Below are 23,039 nucleotides of genomic sequence, written 5' to 3' on the forward strand. Positions count from 1 at the left end.
ATTTTATGTGTACTTATGATATAGTTCTCTTCCTCCAACTTCTTGCAAAACCTTTAGGAAAATCTGTATTTTTCCACTGACATTTTAGGACCTGGAAGACAGTCAGTGAGAGCAAAGGGGGCCACAAGTCAAGGAGAATTTGTTACACTCATGTAACTCTGAGGATCCCAATCCTGGAAAATGTATCTCATGGGACTCAGCTAAGGAAGAATAGCATTGTCCTGCCCAAACCCTCCAGCCACACAGTCTGAGCTTTCACCTCCAAAAGTTTGACAAGATTTGTAAAGAATAAACAACAATCAAGAGCTTTCCAATAGACTATCTCACTAGAGTCTTTCCTCTCACAAGTGATTCCCCATTATGGCCCCTACCCTGGTTGCTCTAGCTAGATTTGGACATGCTGTGCTCCTGGGTCCCTCCTGACATTGCTGGGCTGGTGATGAAGAAAGGACAGTGTCATAGTCAAGGCTAGAAAAGGGATGACCACAATCCTATACATGTCCATAAAAGAATACTATTGCTCTGCAGGATCTCATCCAGAGACAACAACCTATCAATGGGAAGGTCAAGTACTGAAAAGTGAGGCCAGCATCACTCCTGTCCCCTCTCAGTTTCTTCACTTTGGATCTAACCTGTATCCATTTGACAAACGGCTGATTTGTAGAACTGTACAAGCAGTGACTAGAGTCTGGGCTGTGGCTTTTTCCTTAGAGAACTGAGAGAGAGGATCTGCGCTTAGTAGGTCTGGGTCTCCAAGTCCCACATTAAAGACTCAGAAAGGAAGAAAGAAAGAAGGAAATATATATATATATATATATATATATATATATATATATATATATATAACATATATATATATATATATATAATTATATATTATGTCCTTGAATACTTGGTAGAAAGGGCTACTGATCTCAGGCTTCAAAGTGAAGGGACAGATTTGTAGATTTTAACTGACTTGTCCAAGGTCTAACAGCTAAATTTTGGTGGGGGGTGGGGGGGGGGGACAGGATTTGAATCCAGGTGTTTCTAGTTTCCAATTATTCCATGCAACCTCTCAAGGAAGCTTCCTATATAAAACAGAATCTTCCACATAGGCTTGTATCAATGGGAGTAGGCATTGCCTATTGATAGCAGAGGATTATCACACCACCTGTGCCTGTGATTCTGTGGATAAACAAGGCATGGACACATCACTCCTCCTCTGGGCCCCAGTCTTAGCATCTGTAAAATGAGAGCATCTCACTGAAAAATGGCTATTTAGTGTCCCTGCTGGTCCCTGCAGGAGTGAGAATCCATTATGGGAAGACGAGAGGAAAATGCCAGATGAAATGCTTTATCTCAGGCTTAGCTCTTATGAAAAGAAGGCATATTTACAAAAGCCAGCGCCCAAACCTCTTGCTGTCACTACTGGAACAATGGCGTTAGTCCATCGCTGCCACCAAGCAGAACAAAACTACTGGTGACACTGGCCCCTCATCCTATGCTTCATTATTCTGGAGTTCAGCTTTCAGCACCCACTCCAAGGGGGTTGTTTTAATGGGATCGTTAGAGAGTGTTTACTAGATTAAAACTGTGGCTGTCTTCTGCAAAGCAACTCTGCAAATGGCTTTATGGGTTTCTGGGTTTATTTTGTCTCAATGACTCGGCTCAGTTTGCAAATCAAATCAAAGCTGATTTTTCTAACTGCCACTCGGGCGCACCCAGCGGGAGTCTGCAGAGCCAGCTGTGTTCCCTTGACGGCTGGTGCTGGAGACAAGATGGGAGTGCTGCTGCCTGCTGGCAGCCAGAGTGGTTCCACCCAATGGAAAGAAGCAAGCATGCACCTTTCTGACCCTAACCAAGGCAGGAGGAGCAGGTCAGAGGAAGGAAATTTCATTTTCTGGAAGGAGAAATGGTAGACAGAATCTATTTGACTTCAAGGACTGATGGGCAGAAAAATAATAGGGAGCCAGTTTGGACTCATAACATAGAAGCCCTCTCAAACGGAAGTGTCCAAAGTGTGAAGCAAGTCCATGGTGGGTAGAGAGATCTCTATCACAGCAGGAACAGAAACAGAGGCTGGCTGGCCTTCTTGTTAGTGGGGACTGCAGATCCCATAGTGGACACTTTACCTCTGTCACTTTTACTCCTACCTTTTAAGAGAACAATCCTGACATGTAACTTGCATTTGAAAAAAATGAAGCCATGGAAGAATAATGACCTGTTAGTCATCCACTCATCCATCCATCCATCCATCCATCCATCCATCCATCCATCCATCCATCCATTTGTTCATCCAATGCATTTCATTGAGTACCAGTATATGCTAAGATCTGGGAATAATAAAACAGTGCTCAAAATAAGCACAGTCTTTGCACTTACGTCACTTAGAGTCTAGCAGGGAGATAGACATTAAACATGTAAGTAGACTATATATATATATGTATATATATATACATATATATATATTTGCAAGTTGTGATGAGTGCTATGAAGGAAAAGTACAGGGTTTAGTGAGAGTGGAAAATTAGGGATATACATTAAAACAGAGGTCAGGATGGTCTTCTGAGGACATAAGGTTTAAGATGCCATCTTAAAGATACTTCTCTGTTAAGATATTTATCTATTAAGGAGACATATATAGTAGCCAAAGCATTTCAGAGAGAGGGCAAGATGAGCGAAGGCCCCAAGCTTGGGGGGAGTTTGATGTGCCGGAAAAACTGAAAGAAGACCAGTGTGCCAGAGTGTAATAAGAGAATAAAAGGATAGAAGCTTAGAGGAGGCTGGAGGGAGGAAGGGATCAGATCACGCAGGCAAGACTGGTGGGGCAAGGCCTGTGGGTAAGAAAAAGTAGCAAAATGAACAGATGAGTACAAGAAAGGAGTCACGGAAGAATTAGAAAGACAGGACATCAATGGGTAAGAGAACTTGGATGGAACTGGGCATCAGTTTCTCAAAGGGGGACTGAACAATATAGTTCTAGAATTGAACAACTAGGTCAGAAACAATTTTCCCTTGGCCTGCTCTGTCTCAGCCAGAGGACATGAATTGAGATACCTGGGTACCTCCTTTAGCAGCTGCAACCTGGCGCATCTTCTACCAGATGGGATAATGTACCTCTCATGGGAAGGGTTATTTTCTCTCTACTTGAGCATAAGCACCTCTGAAGTCTAAGTCCCTACCCCAAGCTTCCACATGCTCCATTTTCTAAAGGATCACCTTAAGCACCTGTGGCTGACATCTTCAACCTGCTACCTATGTTGAGTCCATCCCTCATCTTCCAAAGGTAGGATAAACACTGTTAATGGTTCTAAATGATTCCCCTGCTCACTTGCCCTTTCTAACATTTCCTATTTTAATGATAAGAACAAAACCTGATTTTTAAATTGCTCTTTTTTGCTCTGTGGCTTTCTATGGTCTTCCTTTCAGAGTCTGAATAATAGTTTTAAATCCAAACCATCACTTAATGCCTGTTTACCCACTGGCTGCAGTTTTCTCTCTATGGCTCTGATCAGATTGATTCCCAGGTCTAGAGTGTGTCAAGCAAAGTGCTCAAAATGTCTTTTAGTTTTTATATTCAAGGAAATTCCCTTGCTTTTTGCTACCCTAATCAAATATCCTTATTGGATTAGGTGGTAGTATCCTCATAAAAAGGGGAATTTTGAACACAGTCAAGCAGACAAGGAGAATGTCATGTGATGGTAAGGCAGTGATCAGGGTTGTGCTTCCAAAAGCCAAGAAATGCCAAAGATTTGCCAGCAAACCACCAGAAGCTAAGAGACACACGTAGAAAAGATTCTTCCTCACAACACTCAGAAGGAACAAGGTCTGCAGACACCTTGATTTCAGACTTTGGACCTCCAGAACTGTGAGACAATAAATTTGTGTTATTTAAGCCAACCAATTTGTAGGACTTTGTTACAGCAGCCACAGGAAACTAATACAGGTCCATTACTTTGCAACCGTCCAAGCTGGGTGGTACTAAATTAGATCCTGAGTTACTAGTAGCAACATTACAGAAAGGAAAGGGTTGGAGACACATGCTGGAGCCAGGTGTGTGTCTAATATTCTTGTGTAAGGGGTACTAGGCTTGGGGTCAAGTTAGAATGATCCTGAATGAGTGCTTAGGGCTGTTACAACTGGCAACCATCTGGTTCTGTGGGATTCATGTAGCTGGTCATAGACAGTGGCTGGACTCTCCAGGGTCAGGGACCAGACAGCGGCAAGTTGCTTCATCACCAGAGTACTGGCCTTGAGTCTGACATATGGACTTCAGGTTCTGGATGCCCTCCATCAGACCCATGAAGCAGCTGCCGTGATGACAGAGAGAGGGAAGAGCCTTGGGAGAGACTGGTGACCCATCTCTGGGACTTTGTATGCTTCCAAAGTTCGTGGGATTCTCAGTATCTTCCTGTGTTAAAAAGAATGCTGTTTTCAGGAAGGCTGCCTAGAGGAAATTTGATCCGGGTGGTCAGGAAGGGATGGGATAAACAGAATATTGATTCCCAGCTTTAGGTTCTTGATACAAACTCCTCACGGGCAGTGGACGGATTTATAATAGATAGGGTTTGCCTTTAATCAACCCTAGATACCCTAAGCATAGTACCAGGCACCAAGTAGACACTCATCAAACACAGGTCTGCTTCCCTTTGTCCTATGCTCCCCAAGCATCCTTCTTATCTGATGTGGTGAGAGGGGATAACTGAACAGTGTCCGACTGGCATTCTGCACCATCTAGTTCTCTACCCCATTCCCAAGTGCTACTGGAGCCCCATTTCTTTGGGTTTAAGTGTTGGATCTCACCAAATTGGAAAACCAGAATGCGGATGCTCTGATTTCCCAATACCCTGACCTCTCAGAAGCCTGCCTGGGCTTGGACAACTGGGCATTCACACTCATTCATGCATTCCTATCCTTTCACACACGCTTACTTTACCTGCATACACACTCCATTCACTTAAGGAAAGATGGTAACCTAAAGCTCAAGCAAGAGGGGAAGCCCTTATGCTAAGGAGAGGTAGAGAACTCTTCTGTCTGGTTCTTTAAATGTCACTGCAGTTCTCTTGCACATCAGCAATGCAACTCTAGAGAAGCCCAGCAGCGTGGGCTTCTATGTCTCTGAGGACTGCAGTCCTGAAGTTTCCAGGAGAGTATAGTTTTAGAGATTCTCCCACTGTCCCCATATGTTCCTATTGCTTGTCAGGTCTCATGTTTCCAATTCTCAGTTCAGAAATTATGACCCAGCCAGCTACCCTCTAATAGAGCTTACATCCCAGAGGGTGTCCTTAGAATCCCACCTACCCCATGGAGTGCAAATCCACCGCATCCACCCCTCCTGGTCTAGAAATCGAAAGCCACTGAGGAGCCATAGAGCATACCATAGTGAAGGAGGTTTCTCTGTGAGTTTCCTTCCCTCTCCAGCTGCTTATTTAAGCAGGCTGCAGACACCTAGCTCTCCCGATTGCTGTCTGGAGCCCTAGTGCCACCCAATTGATGGTGTTCTTCCTTCTACATTATCTGTTTTCTTCAGTGGAAAAGTCTGCCAATACCTGTGATTTGTGTCACTTTTGTTTGCAGGCCATCAATTCTCCTTGCCTCACAGAGAGTATTTTATCTCTTTCCATCCAGGAGCCTGAGTTCCTGAGAGGGAACAAGTTAGGGACATGTCACCCTCTGTGACTCATGTGAAATCATGGTGACTTCTTATCACAGGGAGCCCTAGTGCTTCTGTTTTCTTCTTCCTCCTGCATCTTCTCTTTTGTGCCTACATATTGGGCTGATTTTCTTCAAAGTTATGAAAGTCATGTGTGATGGGTCTTGGTGCACATTTTGTCAAGTAGCTGTAGATTTTTTTCTCTCTTTTTCTCCCCACTCTGCCCGTGTGTGTGTTTATGTTCCTCTGTGTGGTTTTGTCGTTGTGCATGTGTCTATATATTTACACACATACACATACATACTTGGGTCATCGCTTTTCTCTGTACTTTAAATCTATGGTTATATGCCTACTTATGTTTACCACTTTTATCTCCTTGGAAGCAGTCTATGAAACTATGTATGCTGTCAGTAAATTCAGGGAACAGAGTAGAATTGCCCAATTTTGTTGTGTGTGTATGGGGAGGGTTTGCTGTTAAAAATATCAACTCTGTAACAAAAAGATAAATCTGATTTCTAACTGTTCAACCCTGTAATAGGTTAAATGATAGCAAACCATTCATTGATTTTGTTTTTTAAAAAGAGTAATAAACAGAAACATGTACCAATTGAAAGAGCCAGGCAATTCAATTATAATTAGGAAAACAAAAGTGATGAGCCTGAACAATGCTGCCTTAGTTTTGGGGATAAGTGTTGAAAATGCCAACTACATAATAATGCAGCGTTTGTCTTCTCATTACTAAAGGCCCCAGTACTAATCACCTCATTTTTGAAAGCCGTGTACCAACAGAACGAAGTACAAAACTCAGTAGATGGGTCTAATAGACATGCTTAAAAAATACCCACATAAACATAGACCCAAATATAAGAAAAACACATATCAAAAGAATATTTGAGTAAATTTATATCCATCACTCCACTGATCAAAGTACCAGTCCATCCTTTTATACCATTCATCCACCCATCCATCCATTCAGTAAATATGTCTTAAACTTTTACTCTGTTTTACACACTGTGCTACTAATATACACCCTAGAATGTATGTTCTAGATGCAAATGACTCCAGTGAAAATAACAATTCTTTCTTGTTTTGAGTTATTGTTGCCTAAACTTTCTCTGTGTGGCTAGAAAGAAATACTTAAATGGCTGAAGAACAGGTGAAGACAGACAAGCAGATGCCAACATACCTTTTGTAGCCAGACGAACACAGTTGATTTTGGTCTCCTGTGAACAACAAAAATGAGATGCCAATTAATTAGCTGCGAGTTATATAAAATTGTTATATAAAGACAAAAATACATATATATTTGCATATATATGCATGCATATGTATTTTTAATTATAATTTTAAATTTGCCCTTTCCATTTTTTTCCCCATCGGATGACCTTTTAATTCCATTTTTTAATTTTTTTCTCAGGCTAGGTACATATGTTATTCAGTTCACTTCCTGGCTCCTACCATCTCATAAACCTCATTCCCAGACAGAACCACTTTATAAACATATCAGATAATTCCCAGCACTCATCATCTTTAACAATAACACTTAGTGGGTACTTGGGGTATGCAATGTGCTTTGTTCAGTTGCATGAGTGAGCAGATGGAAGGAGGGCATCCTTGGGAAACTTTGTTACTAGCAATAATGCATCTACATGCATAGACAGGAAGAGATACTTGGCAATAGTCCAGTCTATATGAAACATGTCAAACTCAAACTGCAAAGTTCATGTTCAAAAGTTACTTTTCCCCTGAGCTCTTGTGTGGGCCTGGCAACCTTCATAAATAATGTGTGTGGCAATAGAATCTTTGCTAGGTGAACTATCTAGTTGTTGTTAGCTGTTGCCAAAGTAAAAAGGATTCATAAATGTGTGATGTTGCTGGGCACACAGTGGAGTTAATGAAGAGTGTGCTTAGGAAGAGAATTATCTCTGCCCGCTTTACTGGGATTCATCTCCCAGGAGGTCCTGGAACCAGCTGAAAATTCCAGTTGACTAAATTATACCCCCAACAACAGTCTGAATTCAGTGTAGCAAGGAAAGTAAAATGCAAAGAATGCAAGTATGTGAGTTGCTGAACCAAAAATCTGTCAATCATCCAATTCTTGTCTTGCTGCAGCTCATTCACAAAGAACCATTGCATCTTGAAGGGATTGGTGGCAATCAGGATAGGAAAGGTTAGGAGGCCATAATAAAACCCCTGAACTTCAGTGGCTAAAAACAGCAAAGGTTTATTTTCCGTTCAAACTACCTGTCCAATGTAGGTGTGTGGCTGGGTCTAAGGGGTGAGATTGGGGGTGATTGGGAGACACTCTGACCACTGTAACCACTCAGAGATCATAGCTGGTATGTCCATTTTAACCCAAGGGGAGAGAGTGCTAAAGGGTAAAGCAGTATCAATCAAATGCTTTGAATCAGAAGCGACACTTTCACTTCTATGCGTGTTTTATTGGCTAGAACCAGACACATGGCCATGCCTAATTTTAGTGAGATGGGGAAATGGAATCCTCCCATGTATCCAGAAGTAGAGAAGACATGACAATGTCTATGGCAGATTCTATTCCATCTAGGTACACCTCTGAATGCTAGAAATGATCACTTCTATTACGTCCAAGTATGACTCCCCATAATTAATCTCATAGTTATCGCCAATAGTCTTGATTCTTTTCCTCAAAATGCACAGAAAGTCTGCTTTTGCTTGTGTAAAAAAGAGGTCTGGATAATCAAAGATGGTTCTCGGGCTCATAAACATTCTTCTTTATCAATTCCTCATATTATAAGAGTTCAAGTCTTTCGAGCTATTCTAGCTGCTCATTCTAGGACAAACTCCACTTTATCCTCTTAATGTGGGGTGACTAGAACACAAAACAGCAGTCGATACGTGCTCTTATTGATACATGATTATATTGATATATGATTATCTAGACTATCACTATTATCCTTACTTATATTGGGCTTCTATTAACATAGCTAACATCCTAGTGTTTATCCGTCCCCCCTAACCAAAAATAAAAGTATTGGTTAGAAGCCTGCTTCTACATGTACAAGTGTGGCTATATTTTTGAAACCCAAGTAGAGTCATATTTACCACTACAATTTCCATCTTCTTCAACTGATCTAAGTACTACAGGCCATCATCACAGTCTCCACAAGCTGAAAATTTTTAGAAATCATTTTTTTCTTTAATTTCATCCAGATCATTAATATAAGTAACAATCTGGATAATGCCAATGGTGGAACCTTATGACATGTACTAGATTCCTTCTTCCACGTTGACATTCATCTGTTAATCAGAATCAGAACTAATTACTAATATCCTAAACTGCTTATGAATTGAGCTTGAGAATAGGTTCAAATTCCTTTTAGACACTGATACTCTGTCTATTGCATTTCTCCAATCAGTGCAAAGACTGTCTTAAAGAAAGAAGGTTGGGTTGACATGACTTGTTCTTCGGAACAAGTGTTTTCTTCTTCATAAAAACTATAAGTGTCTCTCTTTAAAACAAACAATTATTTCATTTTATAAAGTAGATAATTTGGAAATGTTAAAAAAATGACAAGTCATGGTTCAAATATATGACTCATTCATATAAAATATTCACACAAAATTTGAAGCATGTTACATTTCAATAACAAAGTTTTTTCAGAGAACATACCCAAAAGATGAAAAAAAAAAAAAAAGAAAAATGGCTGAGAAAAAAAGTAACAGTAAAGGATATTGCTCTAAATGTGATGTACAAAAAGCTTAAGTTACAAGTTAAATCTTGCATACGACAATTAAAGTGAGCAAACTCATTTCTGTTTTCATGTTTGGACAAAGGTTTTCAGCTTCTGTTGGCTTCCATTCCAATAGCACCATACCCTGTGTTTTGGTTTAAAGAGCTTGAGATGGTTAAATAAAGCATGAAACCCAGAACACTGAAGAAGACATGCAAATGATTGTACAGTGTCACAATGACTATCATTGAGAAATTGTGTAGACTGGGAGAGGTGCCAGGAGACTATAGATGGTTAGAATGATCTTCCACTTCATGGTAATGCAACAACAACAAAAAAAGATTTTGAAAGTAATATATTAGAAAACTTGCCAGTTCTGTGCATGATTTTTGAATAGAGCAGAGGGCAAAGGTTTGATGAGGCTAATACTGCTGAGAGTAATTTCTAAATATGTATCTTCACTTTAAAGAAATTCAGTCTTATCTGTCCAGACATCTAAGAATCTTTTCTCAGGGAATAACTTTAAATATAAATGAATCTTTATATTCAAAGATGTTGGTTCCAGTGTTCTTTATAAAAGTGAAAATCATGAGCGATATATCTGTCTAACCACACAGGCATGGCAAAGAAAGCTGTGGTCTCTCTTATTCAACACAGCACTGCAAGTCCTAGCCAGAGCAACTGGGCAAGAGAAAAATTTAAGGGCATCCAAATTGGAAAAAAAAAAGTCAGACTGTCTCTGTCTGCACATGACATGATCTTATGTATACGAAAAACCAAAAACTTTACCAAAAAAACACTCCTAGAACTGCTAAGCAAATTCAGTAAAGTTGCAGAATACAAAATCAACATACAAAAATCAGTAATGTTTCTATACATGAATAAACTACCTAAAAAATACAAAAATCAGTACTGTTTCTATACATGAACAATAAACTACCTAAAAAAGAAATCAATAAGGCAATCTCATAATAACTACCAAAAGTAATAAAATACCTAGAAATCAATTTAACCAAGGAGGTAAAAGACCTCTACAAGAAAAACCAAAAATACTGTTGAAAGAAATTGAAAGGAAACAAATAGAAAGATATCTCATGGTCAGGGATTGGAAGAATTAATATTGGTAAAATAATCAGACTCTCCAAAGCAATCTATAGATTGAATGTAATCTCTATCAAAATACCAATGGCATTCATTATAGAAATAGAAAGAAGTCCTAAAATTTGTATGAAAACTCAAAAGACCGCAAATAGCCAAAACAGTCCTGAGCAAAAAGAACACAGCTAGAGGTTTCACACTAACAGACTTTAAAATATACTACAAAGCTGTAATAACAAAAACAGCATGGTACTGGCATAAAAACAGACACATAAACCAATGAAATAATATTTTTAAAAACACCAAAATTAATGCACATATCTAGAGTCAACTGATTTTTGATAAAGTCACCAAGAACACTCACTGGGGAAAGGACAGTGTCTTCAATAAGTGGTGCTAAGAAAACGGATCATCCATATTCAGAAGAATGAAACTAGACCCCCACCTCTTACCCTATACAAAAATCAACTCAAAATGGATAAGAGACATAAATGTAAAACTTGAAACTATAAAACTACTAGAAGAAAACATAAGGGAAATGGTCTGAAACCAAACATATGACACTGATCTAGGAAAATATTTTATGAATAAGACCTTAAACATATAGGCAAAGAAAGCAAAAATAAACAAGTGGGATTATATAAAACTAAAAAATTATGTACAGAAAAGTAAACAATAAACAGAGTACAAAGGCAACCTACAAAATGGAAGGAAAGTATCTGCAAACTATTCATCCCTCAGGGAATTAATATTCACAACATACTAGGAACTCAAACAATTCAACAGCAAATAAAAATCCAACTAAAAAAATGGGCAAATGATCTTAACAGACATTTCTCAAAAGGAGATATACAAATGGCCAACAAATATATAAAAAAATGCTCAACATCACTAATCATCAGGGACATGCCAATTAAAACTACAATGAGGTATCATCTCACCCTTGTTAAGATGGCTATTACAAAAAAAATAACAAATGCTGCTGAGGATGTGCAGAAAAGGGAACTCTTATACATTGTTGATGGGAATGTAAACTAGTTCAGCCACTATGGAGAACAGTATAGAGGTTCCTCAAAAAAACTACAAATAGAACTATTATATGATCCAGCAATCTTACTACTGGGCATTTATCCAAAGGAAGATAAATCAATATATTGAGGAGACATCTGCATCATGTTTATTGCAACACTATTCACAATAGCCATGACAGGCAGTCAAACCAGGTGTCCAAAACCAGATGAATAAAGAAAATGTGGTATATATACAACAAGGAGTACTATTCAGCCATAAAAAGAATAAGATCCAGTCATTTGTGGCAACATAAATGGAACTAGAGGACATTACATTAAGGAAAATAAGCAGTAAACAGAAAGTTAAATACTTCATGTTCTCATTCATATGCAGAAACTAAAATAAGTTGATCTCATAGAAGTAAAAAGCAGGAAGCAGATACTAGAGGTTAGGAAGTGGAGAGAGAGAAAGGGAAAGATTTGTTGAAGGATACAAGATTATACCTAGATAGAAGGAATAAGTTCTAGTGTTCTGTAGCCCTGTAGGATGACTATAGTTAAGCAAAATATATAGTTTCAAATAGCTAGACAGAGGATACTGAATGTTCTCAACACAAAGAAATGGTAAATATTCAAAATGATGAATATGCTAATTACCTTGATCTGATCACTATTCATTATATGTCTCAAAACATCACTATGTATCCCATAAATATTTACAATTAGTATATGTTAAAAACATAAAAAGAAAAAAATTCCAAAAAAGAAAACTGGGGTCTATCTACATAGTAGAATATTATGGAGCTGTTAACAGAAATGATTGTGAGGGCCATGTAATAACATGGGATGATACACATAAGAGAATATTAAATAAATAAAGCAAAGTACATCTTTTGTTACAACATGCAAATGTAAGCATTTAAAAAATACATCCTGAAGGAAACAGACTAAATCTTAATAATTGTTGCACAATTAATTTGAAGTGCAATATACATGCAGATGAGTATACTAAGCTTAAATACAGTTTGACAAATTTTTCACCAAGTAAACACACACCTATGACCAGCACCCAGATCAAAACACTCAACATTGCCAGCACCTCAGAAGTTTCCCTCATGCTTCTTCTGGTCACTTCTTCTCTGCAAATGTGAACATTAATTTGCTTTCTGTGGGAATATTCTCTTAAAATGTGGTCACAATAAAGGGAATTCTGCAGAGTTTTTTTGTTTTGTTTTGTTTTAAGATTCAGAGGGTTGGTGTGCAGGTTTGTTACATGAATATATTATGGAATGCTGAGGTTAGGGCTTCTATTGAACCCATCACCCAAAGAGTGAACAAAGGAACACAGTACCCAATATGTAGTTTTTCAGCCCTTGGCTCTCTCCCTCTTTCCCCACTTGTGGAGTCCCCAGTGTCTATTGTTTCCATCTTTATGTCCATGTGTACCCAATGTTTAGCTCTCACAAGACAGAACATGTGGCATTTGATTTTCTCTTTCTGCACTAATTTTCTTAGGATAATGGCTTCCAGGTACATCCATGTTGCTGCAAAGGACATGGTTTTATTCTTTTTTTATAGCTGCATAGTATTCCATGGAGTATATGAACCATGTTTTCTTTATCCAACCCACCACTAACGGGCACCTAGGTTGATTCCATGTCTTTGCTATTGTGAATAGTGCTGTGATAGACATACAAGTGCATGTCTCCTTTTGTTAGAACGGTTACTTTTCTTTTGGGTATATACCCAGTAATGGGATTTCTGGGTCAAATGGTGGTTATGCTTTTAGTTCTTTAAGAAGTCTCCAAACAGCTTTCCACAGGGACAGAAGTAAAGCCACACACCTACAACCAACTGATCTTCAACAAAGATGAAAAAAATAAACAATGGAGAAAGGACACCCGATTCAAAAAACGATGCTGGGAAAACCAGGTAACCATATGCAGAAGAATGAAACTGGATCACTACCTCTCACCATATAAAAATTAATTCAAAATGGATTAAAGACTTAAATGTAAGACCTCAAACTATAAAAATCCTAGAAGAAAACCTACGAAATGCTCTCCTGGGCATTGGCCTAAGCAAATAATTTATGACTGAGACCTCAAAAGCAAATGCAACACAAACGAAAATTGACTATTGGAACCTAATTAACTGAAGAGCTTCTGCACAGCAAAAGAAAAACAAAAACAAAACTATCAACAGAGTAAACCTACAGAATAGGAGAAAATATTTGTACACTATGCATCTGACAGTGGACTAGTATCCAGAATCTATAAGAAACTTGAACAAATCAGCAAGAAAAAAAAAACAAATAGCCCCATTAAAAAGTGGGCAAAGGACATAAACAGACATTTCTCAAAAGGAGACGTATAAGTGGCCAACAAACATGAAAAAATGCTCAGCATTGTTAATCATCGGAGAAATGCAAATCAAAACAAGATACTATGTCATACCAGTCAGAATGGCTATTATTAAAAAGTCAAAAAAAAAAAACAGATGTTGGCAAGTTTGCAGAGAAAGGGGAATACTCTGTTGATGATATTGTAAATTAGTGCAGTGGTTTATTCTATCTTCTCTTGTACATTGTGTCATTTGTGAGAAGTTTTTAACTTTCCTTAATCTTCCCTTCCACAGTTTCGTGCAGGAAAATGAGCCATTTCCTAAAATCACCCCTACAGCACCACACATTTTAAAGTCTGTTTTCCATGATCTAGAGTGTATATACGATTATGCTTAAGTCTTCCTGACTGACAAACGTGATGCCAAAACGTTTGTTTTCTCCTAAGTTCCTAACAACTTTAATTCCATAACCAATTTGTCTCTGTTGGTCAGAATTAGGTACAGAATAACAAAGCCCTAAGTCACTCTCTTGACCTTCTGAGTGACTAGATTGTCAGCAAGCAAATCAGGTATATTCTGGATACTCTGATGTTTATCAGAGGAGAGGTCTGACCAGTGTGCATTATGTCCAAAGTTCCCAGTCTTTTCAACAAAACGAAATGAGCACTTTCTTTGTTCTCAGATTATATAAGTCTCTGGGGAATGGAAAAAAAAGCTGTATTTTCTATTTGATCTCTACTATACCCTAATCCCAGGTTTGTAATATATTCTGGGACAGTACAACATAATTTCATTTCCTTATCATTTTAATCTCACCCATGCTCCACTCCCCACTCCAGATTAAAATCTGCATGCAGGTATAAATCACCCTGGGGTAGAACACCATGTCCTTACTGTTGTGCTCTGTTGAGAAATGCTTCTACTCAAGGCTCGGCCAGTGCAGCAATATTGGGTAACTCTCTGTCCCTTTCTGTGGCTCAATTTCCCCATCAATCAAATGATGGAGAATGGGGTAGAAAAGGCCACTTTGGTAGAACAGGCAGGCCACTCTACCAAGGTTGCCTCCAGTCCTCAATGCTGCATCTGGTTTTAGCTACTGGCAGTACTCCTTTACTTTCAGTACTCAGCCTTCTTGATACTACTTCCTAATACCTCACTTCATGCAAATAATTTTATTTATTTATTTATTTATTTTGGTAGGCTGTTACCTACCTTATTACTCAAAATGCCTCATACCTGTATCTACTTATAGCCTCCATTTTAATACTAGGTCAAGTCTGACTCATCTAACCATTCATCCATCCATCCTTCAATTATTTACTGAAATTTTAGGATGCCTCTTCAATTGAGGAGTTCACAGTGGAACTGTTTAGGTCATCAAATGTCTCATAGCTGCTGTTTATCATCCAGAAAGACTTGGGTTAGGCTGCTAACCTGATCAAGAAGCCCTAGGTACCTGGCTAATACATACAATTCTTACTTTACTGCTCTATTAGACTCCTCATTTAATAGGATGTAGATTTAACCCTGATCCCATAGTTTTCAAATAGTTTTCACATTATCCCAACTTGTGTCTTTATTTTGTCTAAGACTGAGCTTCCCAGTTGATATGATGGAATTTAGACCTGACCTCAGCGTCTTTCCATAGTTTCCCCAGTAACTTTGACTCAGGCCTTAATTCTCCTCTAAGACTGGGCTGAGATCCTGAAAGTCTACCTAATTTTTGTTCATGTACTCATTTGGTCAACTGATCAACAGATATTTATTGAATAATTACTATGTGCCATGCATTAGGCTAGGTACTGGAGCTACAAATATGCCCAAAGTAGACATGGTCCCTGTCCTTACAGAGCATGCAGACCTGGGGAGAGACAAACATTAGACAACCATTCTCACAAACAAGTATCTAATTAAAAGTTGCAATAAACACTGGGAGATATGCAATAAACACACATAGGTATGTATTTACTTGGTGAAAAATTTGTCAATCTATATTGAAGTTTAGTACAGTAAACTAAATGAGGTTGTGTTTAAAAGTTTAGTACACTAAAGTAAGTGAGAAGTGCCAGGTGCTGTGCATGTGTAAGGGAGATGGCATGGGGTGTGGGTGGGAAGGGAGATGGTCTGCTGCTTTTAGAAAGACCATTTAACCTTACCCTGAGAAGATAAGTAGAAGTTAGACACATGAAGCATCAGGAAGGTCATCCCAGACTCAGAAACAGACATGCAAAGGCCTGAAAGTGGGAAAATGCATGGTGCAGTTGAAGACATACAAAATTCTGGCATGGCTATCATCATAATGAATTACCTGGGGCATGATGTAAAATGAAGCTAGCGACATAAGACCAGGAGACCTTTTGGGACTATAGAGTTTTGGTCTATATTTTAAGAACAACAGGAAGTCATTAAAGAGCTATTTAGGCAGGAAGAATTGAAATTTCAGGTTTAAAATTTTTAAAGGTAGAGGCTGTTACATAGAGAATAGACTTACGGTGCAAGAGAAACAAGTTGGTGAGAAGAAGGTGGTGGTATAGTCGAATGATGAGATGGTGGTGCCTTAGACCATAAGAGTGGCTGCAGTGATCCTACCTCAACCTTTCCCTACCTTTGGAAAGCATATTTTGGCTCTGTTTGACTCTAGAGCTCCCTCCCACCATCCCACCCCACCTCACGCATATGGATCAGCCTGGGCTTATGGTATTGACAGCATTGGGTCCTTAGTCTAGCCTTCCCACAAACTGACTCTCCTTGACTTTCTTCCATTGCACTGACCCTTAAGCTATTGTTTAGCCCCAATGGGACTCACTCACTTAACATGTTCATTACCTGAAAGAAGCACTAAGAACTTTTTTTTTTTAAAGATGTCCTCTTTTCTTTTTTCTTTTTGTAACAGAGTTTTGCTCTTTTTGCCCAGGCTGGAGTGCAATGGCTCAATCTTGGCTCACTGCAACCTCTGCCCTCCTGGGTTCCAGTGATTCTCTTTTCTCATACCTACTTAGCATAGTTTATGTCTTTTAATCCTTATAACAAGACTGTGAGGTCGATACGACAGTGTCCATTTTTTTCTCACAAGATTAAATAACATTTTTCAAGGTTACACGTACAATAAGCCAGGCTAAAATACAAAGTAACCTTCAAGCAAGGGGCCTTCTTTTCTGAGGTGTCTGTAAGGCAAATACCCCTTTGTCATTGAGGTCAGATGCTATGCTTTCTTGGGTTGCAGGCAGGCACACAAAGACAATGGGGCACAGCTTTCTTTGGAAAACAGGCTAAGTGGTTTGTGATATTACAAAATTCTGTTTGACTTGACGCAGGACCTTGAACAATCAGATAAGATCTGGAATCCTTGAGTAACTCAGAACCATTAGGACTACGTAATGTGGTAGCCTCCTCCTCAAAGGATAATGCATGAGGAATGCCTTTAAAGGGGTAACAGAAGCAGTGGGGCACTTGAGTGCTAGCTCACTAGAAAGCACGTATGCTGGATTCTGCAGACCCTCAGTCACCAACAGTGAGTGGCAAGGTGCAGCCTCAGGTTGCAGGATAGGTGGCTATTGGTTACAGACACGTCTAACTGGACAAATGTTCACTATCAACTTTATGAGATCTTCCTGGAAGGCATTAGGCTCCACTTGAGGCAATAGCCAAGGCCATGAGCCATACTCTAAGAAAGGAAGCCCCCAAGTAGCATGCAAGCCATTCGGAAAATTTAAAATCAAACCCACCCTCTGAAAATCTTCTTGTAAGTTTTATCTCTACTTGCTGACTCCATTGCCTCAACTCTCCAAGTCTCTGGAACTCCCTTCAATGAGACTACACTAAGTCCACTAAGACTTTTATATGGTCAGCACTCATAGTCACTGCTACAACTCCATCTTCCTTAATCTCTCATCAACATTAGCTGCAACTGACCATTCCCTCCTTGACCTGTTTAATTATCTTGGCTTTAAGTCATTCTACCTTCCAGACTTTTCTCCTACTTCACTACCTGTTCTTTATCCCTTTTTTTGCCTATGTATTTATCCTTTACTTGACTTCAACACACTGGAGTGACCTGGAGCTTGGTTTTATATCCTCTTTCATCATTTATATCCTAACTTTTTTAGGAGATTATAATAAATTGCAAGGATTTGAATATTATGTTCTCATGACTCCCAAAGTACTTTTTCTAGCATTGATATTCCTGAGATCCAGGCTCATCTATCCAACTGTCTACCTGAAATACTCACAATCAAATACACAATCATCTAAAAGAATTGTTTTCTCTTTTATTTTCACTCCAAGCCTTACTCACCACTAATTTTCCATGTTTAAATAAATGTCACCATCATCTACTTAGTTGATTAAGCAAACAACCTAGGAGTCATTATTGATTTTTCTAGATATATGACTTCCCACAGTCAATCAACCATTAATCCAACCATGTTGGATCTGGGTAGTTGAAGAAATTGGTAACTATTTAACACCAAATTTTCCCACATATGATTCAAAAACAACACAGGAAAAGAAGAAAAAAATAAAATTGTACAAAATCCACAATTTCATCATCATTAATATATAGAGAAGTCTTAAAATGTCATAGGCCTGTTTGGTACAAAAAGAAGAACCAAATATAAATGAAATATCTCTAAAGTTTTCCACACAATCATCCTTGTCATCCTATGTGGAGAACAAGAGCTATGTAAAAACAATTTGGAAGAGAAAAGAGGTAAGCTAGCAGAGAGTACATGGCTGATCTAAAATACTTTCCAGAAAGACAAAGACCACACTACACATGAAAGTGCTAAAACAATTCCTGGTAGATCAAAACTAAGAGTACAGGAAAAGGACTTGAAAGAACATGTGACTCAAGGTGGTAGTGTTCAATAGGTGAAATAGGTTCAATGGGTGAAAATGAGATAAAAAGAAGGGAGAAGTACTCTTGGAAGATTGGAGATTGAAGGAAGCAAAGTGGGAATTTTTAGAATCACAAAAGCTAGAATAGAAACAAAAAGTCAGAACCTACACCCATTCCCTATGACATACACACAAAATCATCGACTGAAAAAAATACCTGTACTTTACTATCCAGTCAGAACAAACTGTTTCTGAACTGAGAATTGTATAAGCCACTTTAAATCTAAAAAAATTTTTAAAATTTGAAAGAGCCTAATAAAGCTACTAGATGAAGAAAACGGAAAATGAATGTCAAAACACCACAAATGATGAAAATCTACCCCTAACAAGAAAACAGTCTAGAAGTAATATAACATTACAAGCTGAATTAAATATCCTCAAACAACTTTGACTTACAGAAGCACAAGTGAGAAACCAAAATGTACAAAAAATCAGGAAAAAATAAAAAGAAAGTTGATTTAACTCAGGAGAGAAATTTTTAAAAGATCACCTCAGAAATGAAGATTAAATTACCAGATGTCAAAAACAGCAATTTAATAAGGGGCACTAAAGAAAGACAGAAACCCAACAAAGACAACAGAAATGAGATATAGAAAAAATTAACAAGGATTGGTGAAGAAGTGGTTTAATAGTAAGGCAAAGAAAATCCAACATATATATAGTGAAATTTCTGAGCAGAGAGACAAAATAGGTAGGTAAATATTTTATGACAATAATCCAAGAAAAATTATTGGAAGTAAAAGAAGTCCCAAGCCTCTATACTGAAAGAGTGCACAGTACCCTGGGGAAAATGCACCTGAAAAGATCAACTCCAAGACACAGCCTAGTAAACTATTAAACTTAGAATAAATACTCTCAAAGCCAAAGAGATTGAATAATGTACACATGCAAGAGAATTAGACTATCATGATACTTCTCAAAAATAGCATGCAAAGCAAGAAAACAATGTGGCAGCATTTTCCAAAAGCTCAGAGAAAGTATTAATACGAACCAAGGATTTCATAGCTAGCCATGTGTTTTTCATATAGCAAAGCTATGGAAAAGTAGCTTTCAACATTCAAAAAGCCAGGGCATGCTGTACTTGTCTTTCTTGAAGGACCTACAGAAGATAAGTTCATCCAAAAAATACGACTGAGGAAACTTCAGCAAAAGGACTGATGGTAAAAGTTTAATATGTTTAACTGTAAATCTAAGACTGAAATAAGGTAGGGGTTGGATGAAAGTAGGATATATAAATGTTATGTTTTCTGTCATTGCAGAAATAATACAACTAAAAATTGAGAGAGAGAGAGAGAGAGAGAGAGGAAGAAATAGGGAAAGAGAAGAGTAGTATTAGGTCATTTATTGTTATACAGGCAGTGCTATGGTCTGGCTTTGTGTCTCCACCCAAATCTCATCTTGAATTGTAATCCCCATGTGTTGGGGGAGGGACCTTGTGGGAGGTGATTGGATCATAGGGGTGGTTCCCACATGCTATTCTTGTCATAGTGAGTTCTCATGAGATCGGATGGTTTTACAAGGGGCTCTAGTTCCTTTGCTTTGCACGTCTCTCTTCTGCCACCTTGTGAAGGACATGTTTGCTTCTCCTTCCGCCATGACTGTAAGTTTCCTGAGGCCTCCCCAGCCATGTGGAACTGTGAGTCAAACAAATATCTTTTCTTTATAAATTACCCAGTCTCAGGTAGTATCTTTATAGCAGTGTGAGAACGAACTAATATAGGCAATATGTGAAAGTTAATGGATACCAGAAAAATCTGACAAACCAGACAGCAAAAGATTAAACAAGAAAAGATGGGATTAAGAGTGCTAAATAGGCCAGGTGCGGTGGCTTACGCCTGTAATCCCAGCACTTTGGGAGGCTGAGGCAAGCAAATCATGAGGTCAGGAGTTTGAGACCAGCCTGACCAACACAGTGAAACCCCGTCTCTACTAAAAATTCAAATATAAGCTGGGTGTGGTGGCACGTGCCTGTAATCCCAGCTACTCAGGAAGCTAAGGCAGGAGAATTGCTTGAACCTGGGAGGCACGGTTTGCAGTGAGCTGAGATCACACCACTGCCCTCCAGCCTGGGTAACACAGCGAGACTCTGTCTCAAAAAAAAAAAAAAGTGTTAAATAATATGAAAGAACAAAGGTAACTACTAGAACAGAAATACAAGACTTCCTAAATACCAAATGAAATTTTAAAATAAAAGAGTAAAGAAAGCACACCAGAAAGTATTATAAAATTAATATAGTAAATTATGACATTAAAATATATGGCAGAGTTGAGATATCTCAGTCATATCACCAAATGTTAATGATTTAACTCAAGTACTGAAATGTAAAAGATATTCATTTGGATTACAAGACAAGACCCAACTACCTTCTATGTATAAAAGTCACATCTAAAACATTGTTATTGTAAACAGTGCTACAACAAACATAGTCAATAATAATTTATTTGTACATTTTAAAATAACAGAGTGTAACTGGATTGTTTGTAACTCAAAGGATAAATGCTTGAGGGGATGGATACCCCATTCTCAATGATGTACTTATTTCATATCACATGCCTGTATCAAAACGTCTCATTTACCCCATAAACAAAGAAATATATAAATATATCCTACTATGTACCCTCAAAAATACAAATTTAAAAAATTTCAAAAAAAAGGTGAATAAAATAATTTTCTTCAGAAAAGTAAAAAGGAAGGAATGAAATAAGCTATAAACAGTAAATGAAAAAATAATAAAGAGATAGTAGTGATCCTGATATAAAACAAGAATTCAACTAAAAAAGTATTACACATGGCAAAGGATACTTTTTATTGCTAAAATCCACAGCTAACAAAGAATATAATAGGTATAAACATCTATGCCCCCAAAAACATAATGTATTTACAAAGTCAATAGTAGTCATATATAAAACCAATACTCAGAGGACATAAGGGTAGCAAAACCCCATTACAATGGCAACAAAGATGAAATACTTGCTAATAGCAAGAACACACAAAACCTGTATAAAGAAAACTTTACAGCACCCATGAAAGATAATGTAGACTCGAACAAATAAAAAGACATCCCTTATCTCAGGTAAGATAATTCAACATCTTAAAGATGTCATTTCACTCTAATTAATGTATACATTTAATGCAATCCCAGAATTACGAATAGACTTTTTATGAATCTGGACAAGTGTACACTAAAATTTATAGGGAACATGCAAGAAGAGCTAGAAACTCACTGAAAAAGGAAATCTCGATGGGGAACTTTCCCTCGCAGACATTAAAGTTTAGATCCCATAATTATAACAGTGTGGGGCTGCTGCGTAAATAGCCACATAGACTGGTGGGATAGAATACGACATCCAGAAAAACACCCAAGAACGTATGAAAATTTAAAATATGAGAAAAGCAGCATCTCAAATTATCGGGACAAAAATGGACTTTTAAATACATGTTGCTAAGACAACTAGACAGACATTTGGGAAAACAGATAAAAATTAGATCCATAATTTACATCATACACAAAAACAAAGACCAAACATCAGAAAACTAAATATAAAAATACTAAAATACATAAGACTTAGAAGCAAACATGGGTAAATTCCTTTATAGCCTGAGTGTAAGAAAAAACTTTTTAACTGTGATTCAAAGTTTAAATGTAATAAAAGAAAAAAAAGATTCATCTGACAACATTTTATTTGCTGTGGCAAAAATATAAGCAAAGTCAACAGATAAATCGCAAACTGGAAAAAACTGCAACATATATCACAGATAAAGTACTGATATCTCTGATATATAAATAACTTTAAAAATTAATAGAAAAAGTAAAAAACAAACTGAAAATTGAGCCAAAGACATAAACAGGTAATTCAAAAATTACATAAAAATGGCTAAGTATAGGAGAATATAGCAATTTCACTTATAAGAAAAAGGAAATTAAAGCTATATTGAGATATAATTTCTTACATGTAAGTGTGACAAAAATGAAAGTTAGACCACACAAACTGTTGACAAGGCTGTGAGGAAACAGTCATACATTGCTGGGACAAATGCAAGTTGGTTTTACCCTTAAGGAAGGAAATTTAGCGACATCTAGCAAAACTGTGTATTAGTCCACCCTTTCATCCTACAATTCCTCTTCTAGGAATTCACTCTGAAGACACACCTTCAACAATACAAAAATATATGTGCACAAGCTCCTTGATGCAGCAACGTTTGCAACTGAAAGATATTGAAAACAATATAGCCACACATGAGAGTGACCAAATCAACAGCTATAATCACATAATAGAGTACTGTGCCAGGCGCGGTGGCTCACGCCTGTAATCCCAGCACTTTGGGAGGCTGAGGCGGGCTGATCA

General features: G+C 37.9%; 1 protein-coding gene across 13 annotated transcripts in view; it reads right to left on the minus strand.

Moving 5' to 3' along the window:
• PTPRT (protein tyrosine phosphatase receptor type T) overlaps nucleotides 1–23,039 on the minus strand; it is a 1,128,501-nt gene that overhangs the window by 208,454 nt on the left and 897,008 nt on the right. For all 13 annotated transcript variants that reach the window (XM_054674440.1, XM_003316939.5, XM_054674441.1 and 10 more), the window contains exon 13: nucleotides 6,822–6,858. In XM_054674440.1, coding sequence (XP_054530415.1) covers nucleotides 6,822–6,858 — 37 coding nt within the window. The remainder of the gene's footprint in view (nucleotides 1–6,821; nucleotides 6,859–23,039) is intronic.

Source organism: Pan troglodytes, chromosome 21 (genome assembly GCF_028858775.2).
Source record: "Pan troglodytes isolate AG18354 chromosome 21, NHGRI_mPanTro3-v2.0_pri, whole genome shotgun sequence".
Taxonomy (NCBI): Eukaryota; Metazoa; Chordata; class Mammalia; order Primates; family Hominidae; genus Pan; species Pan troglodytes.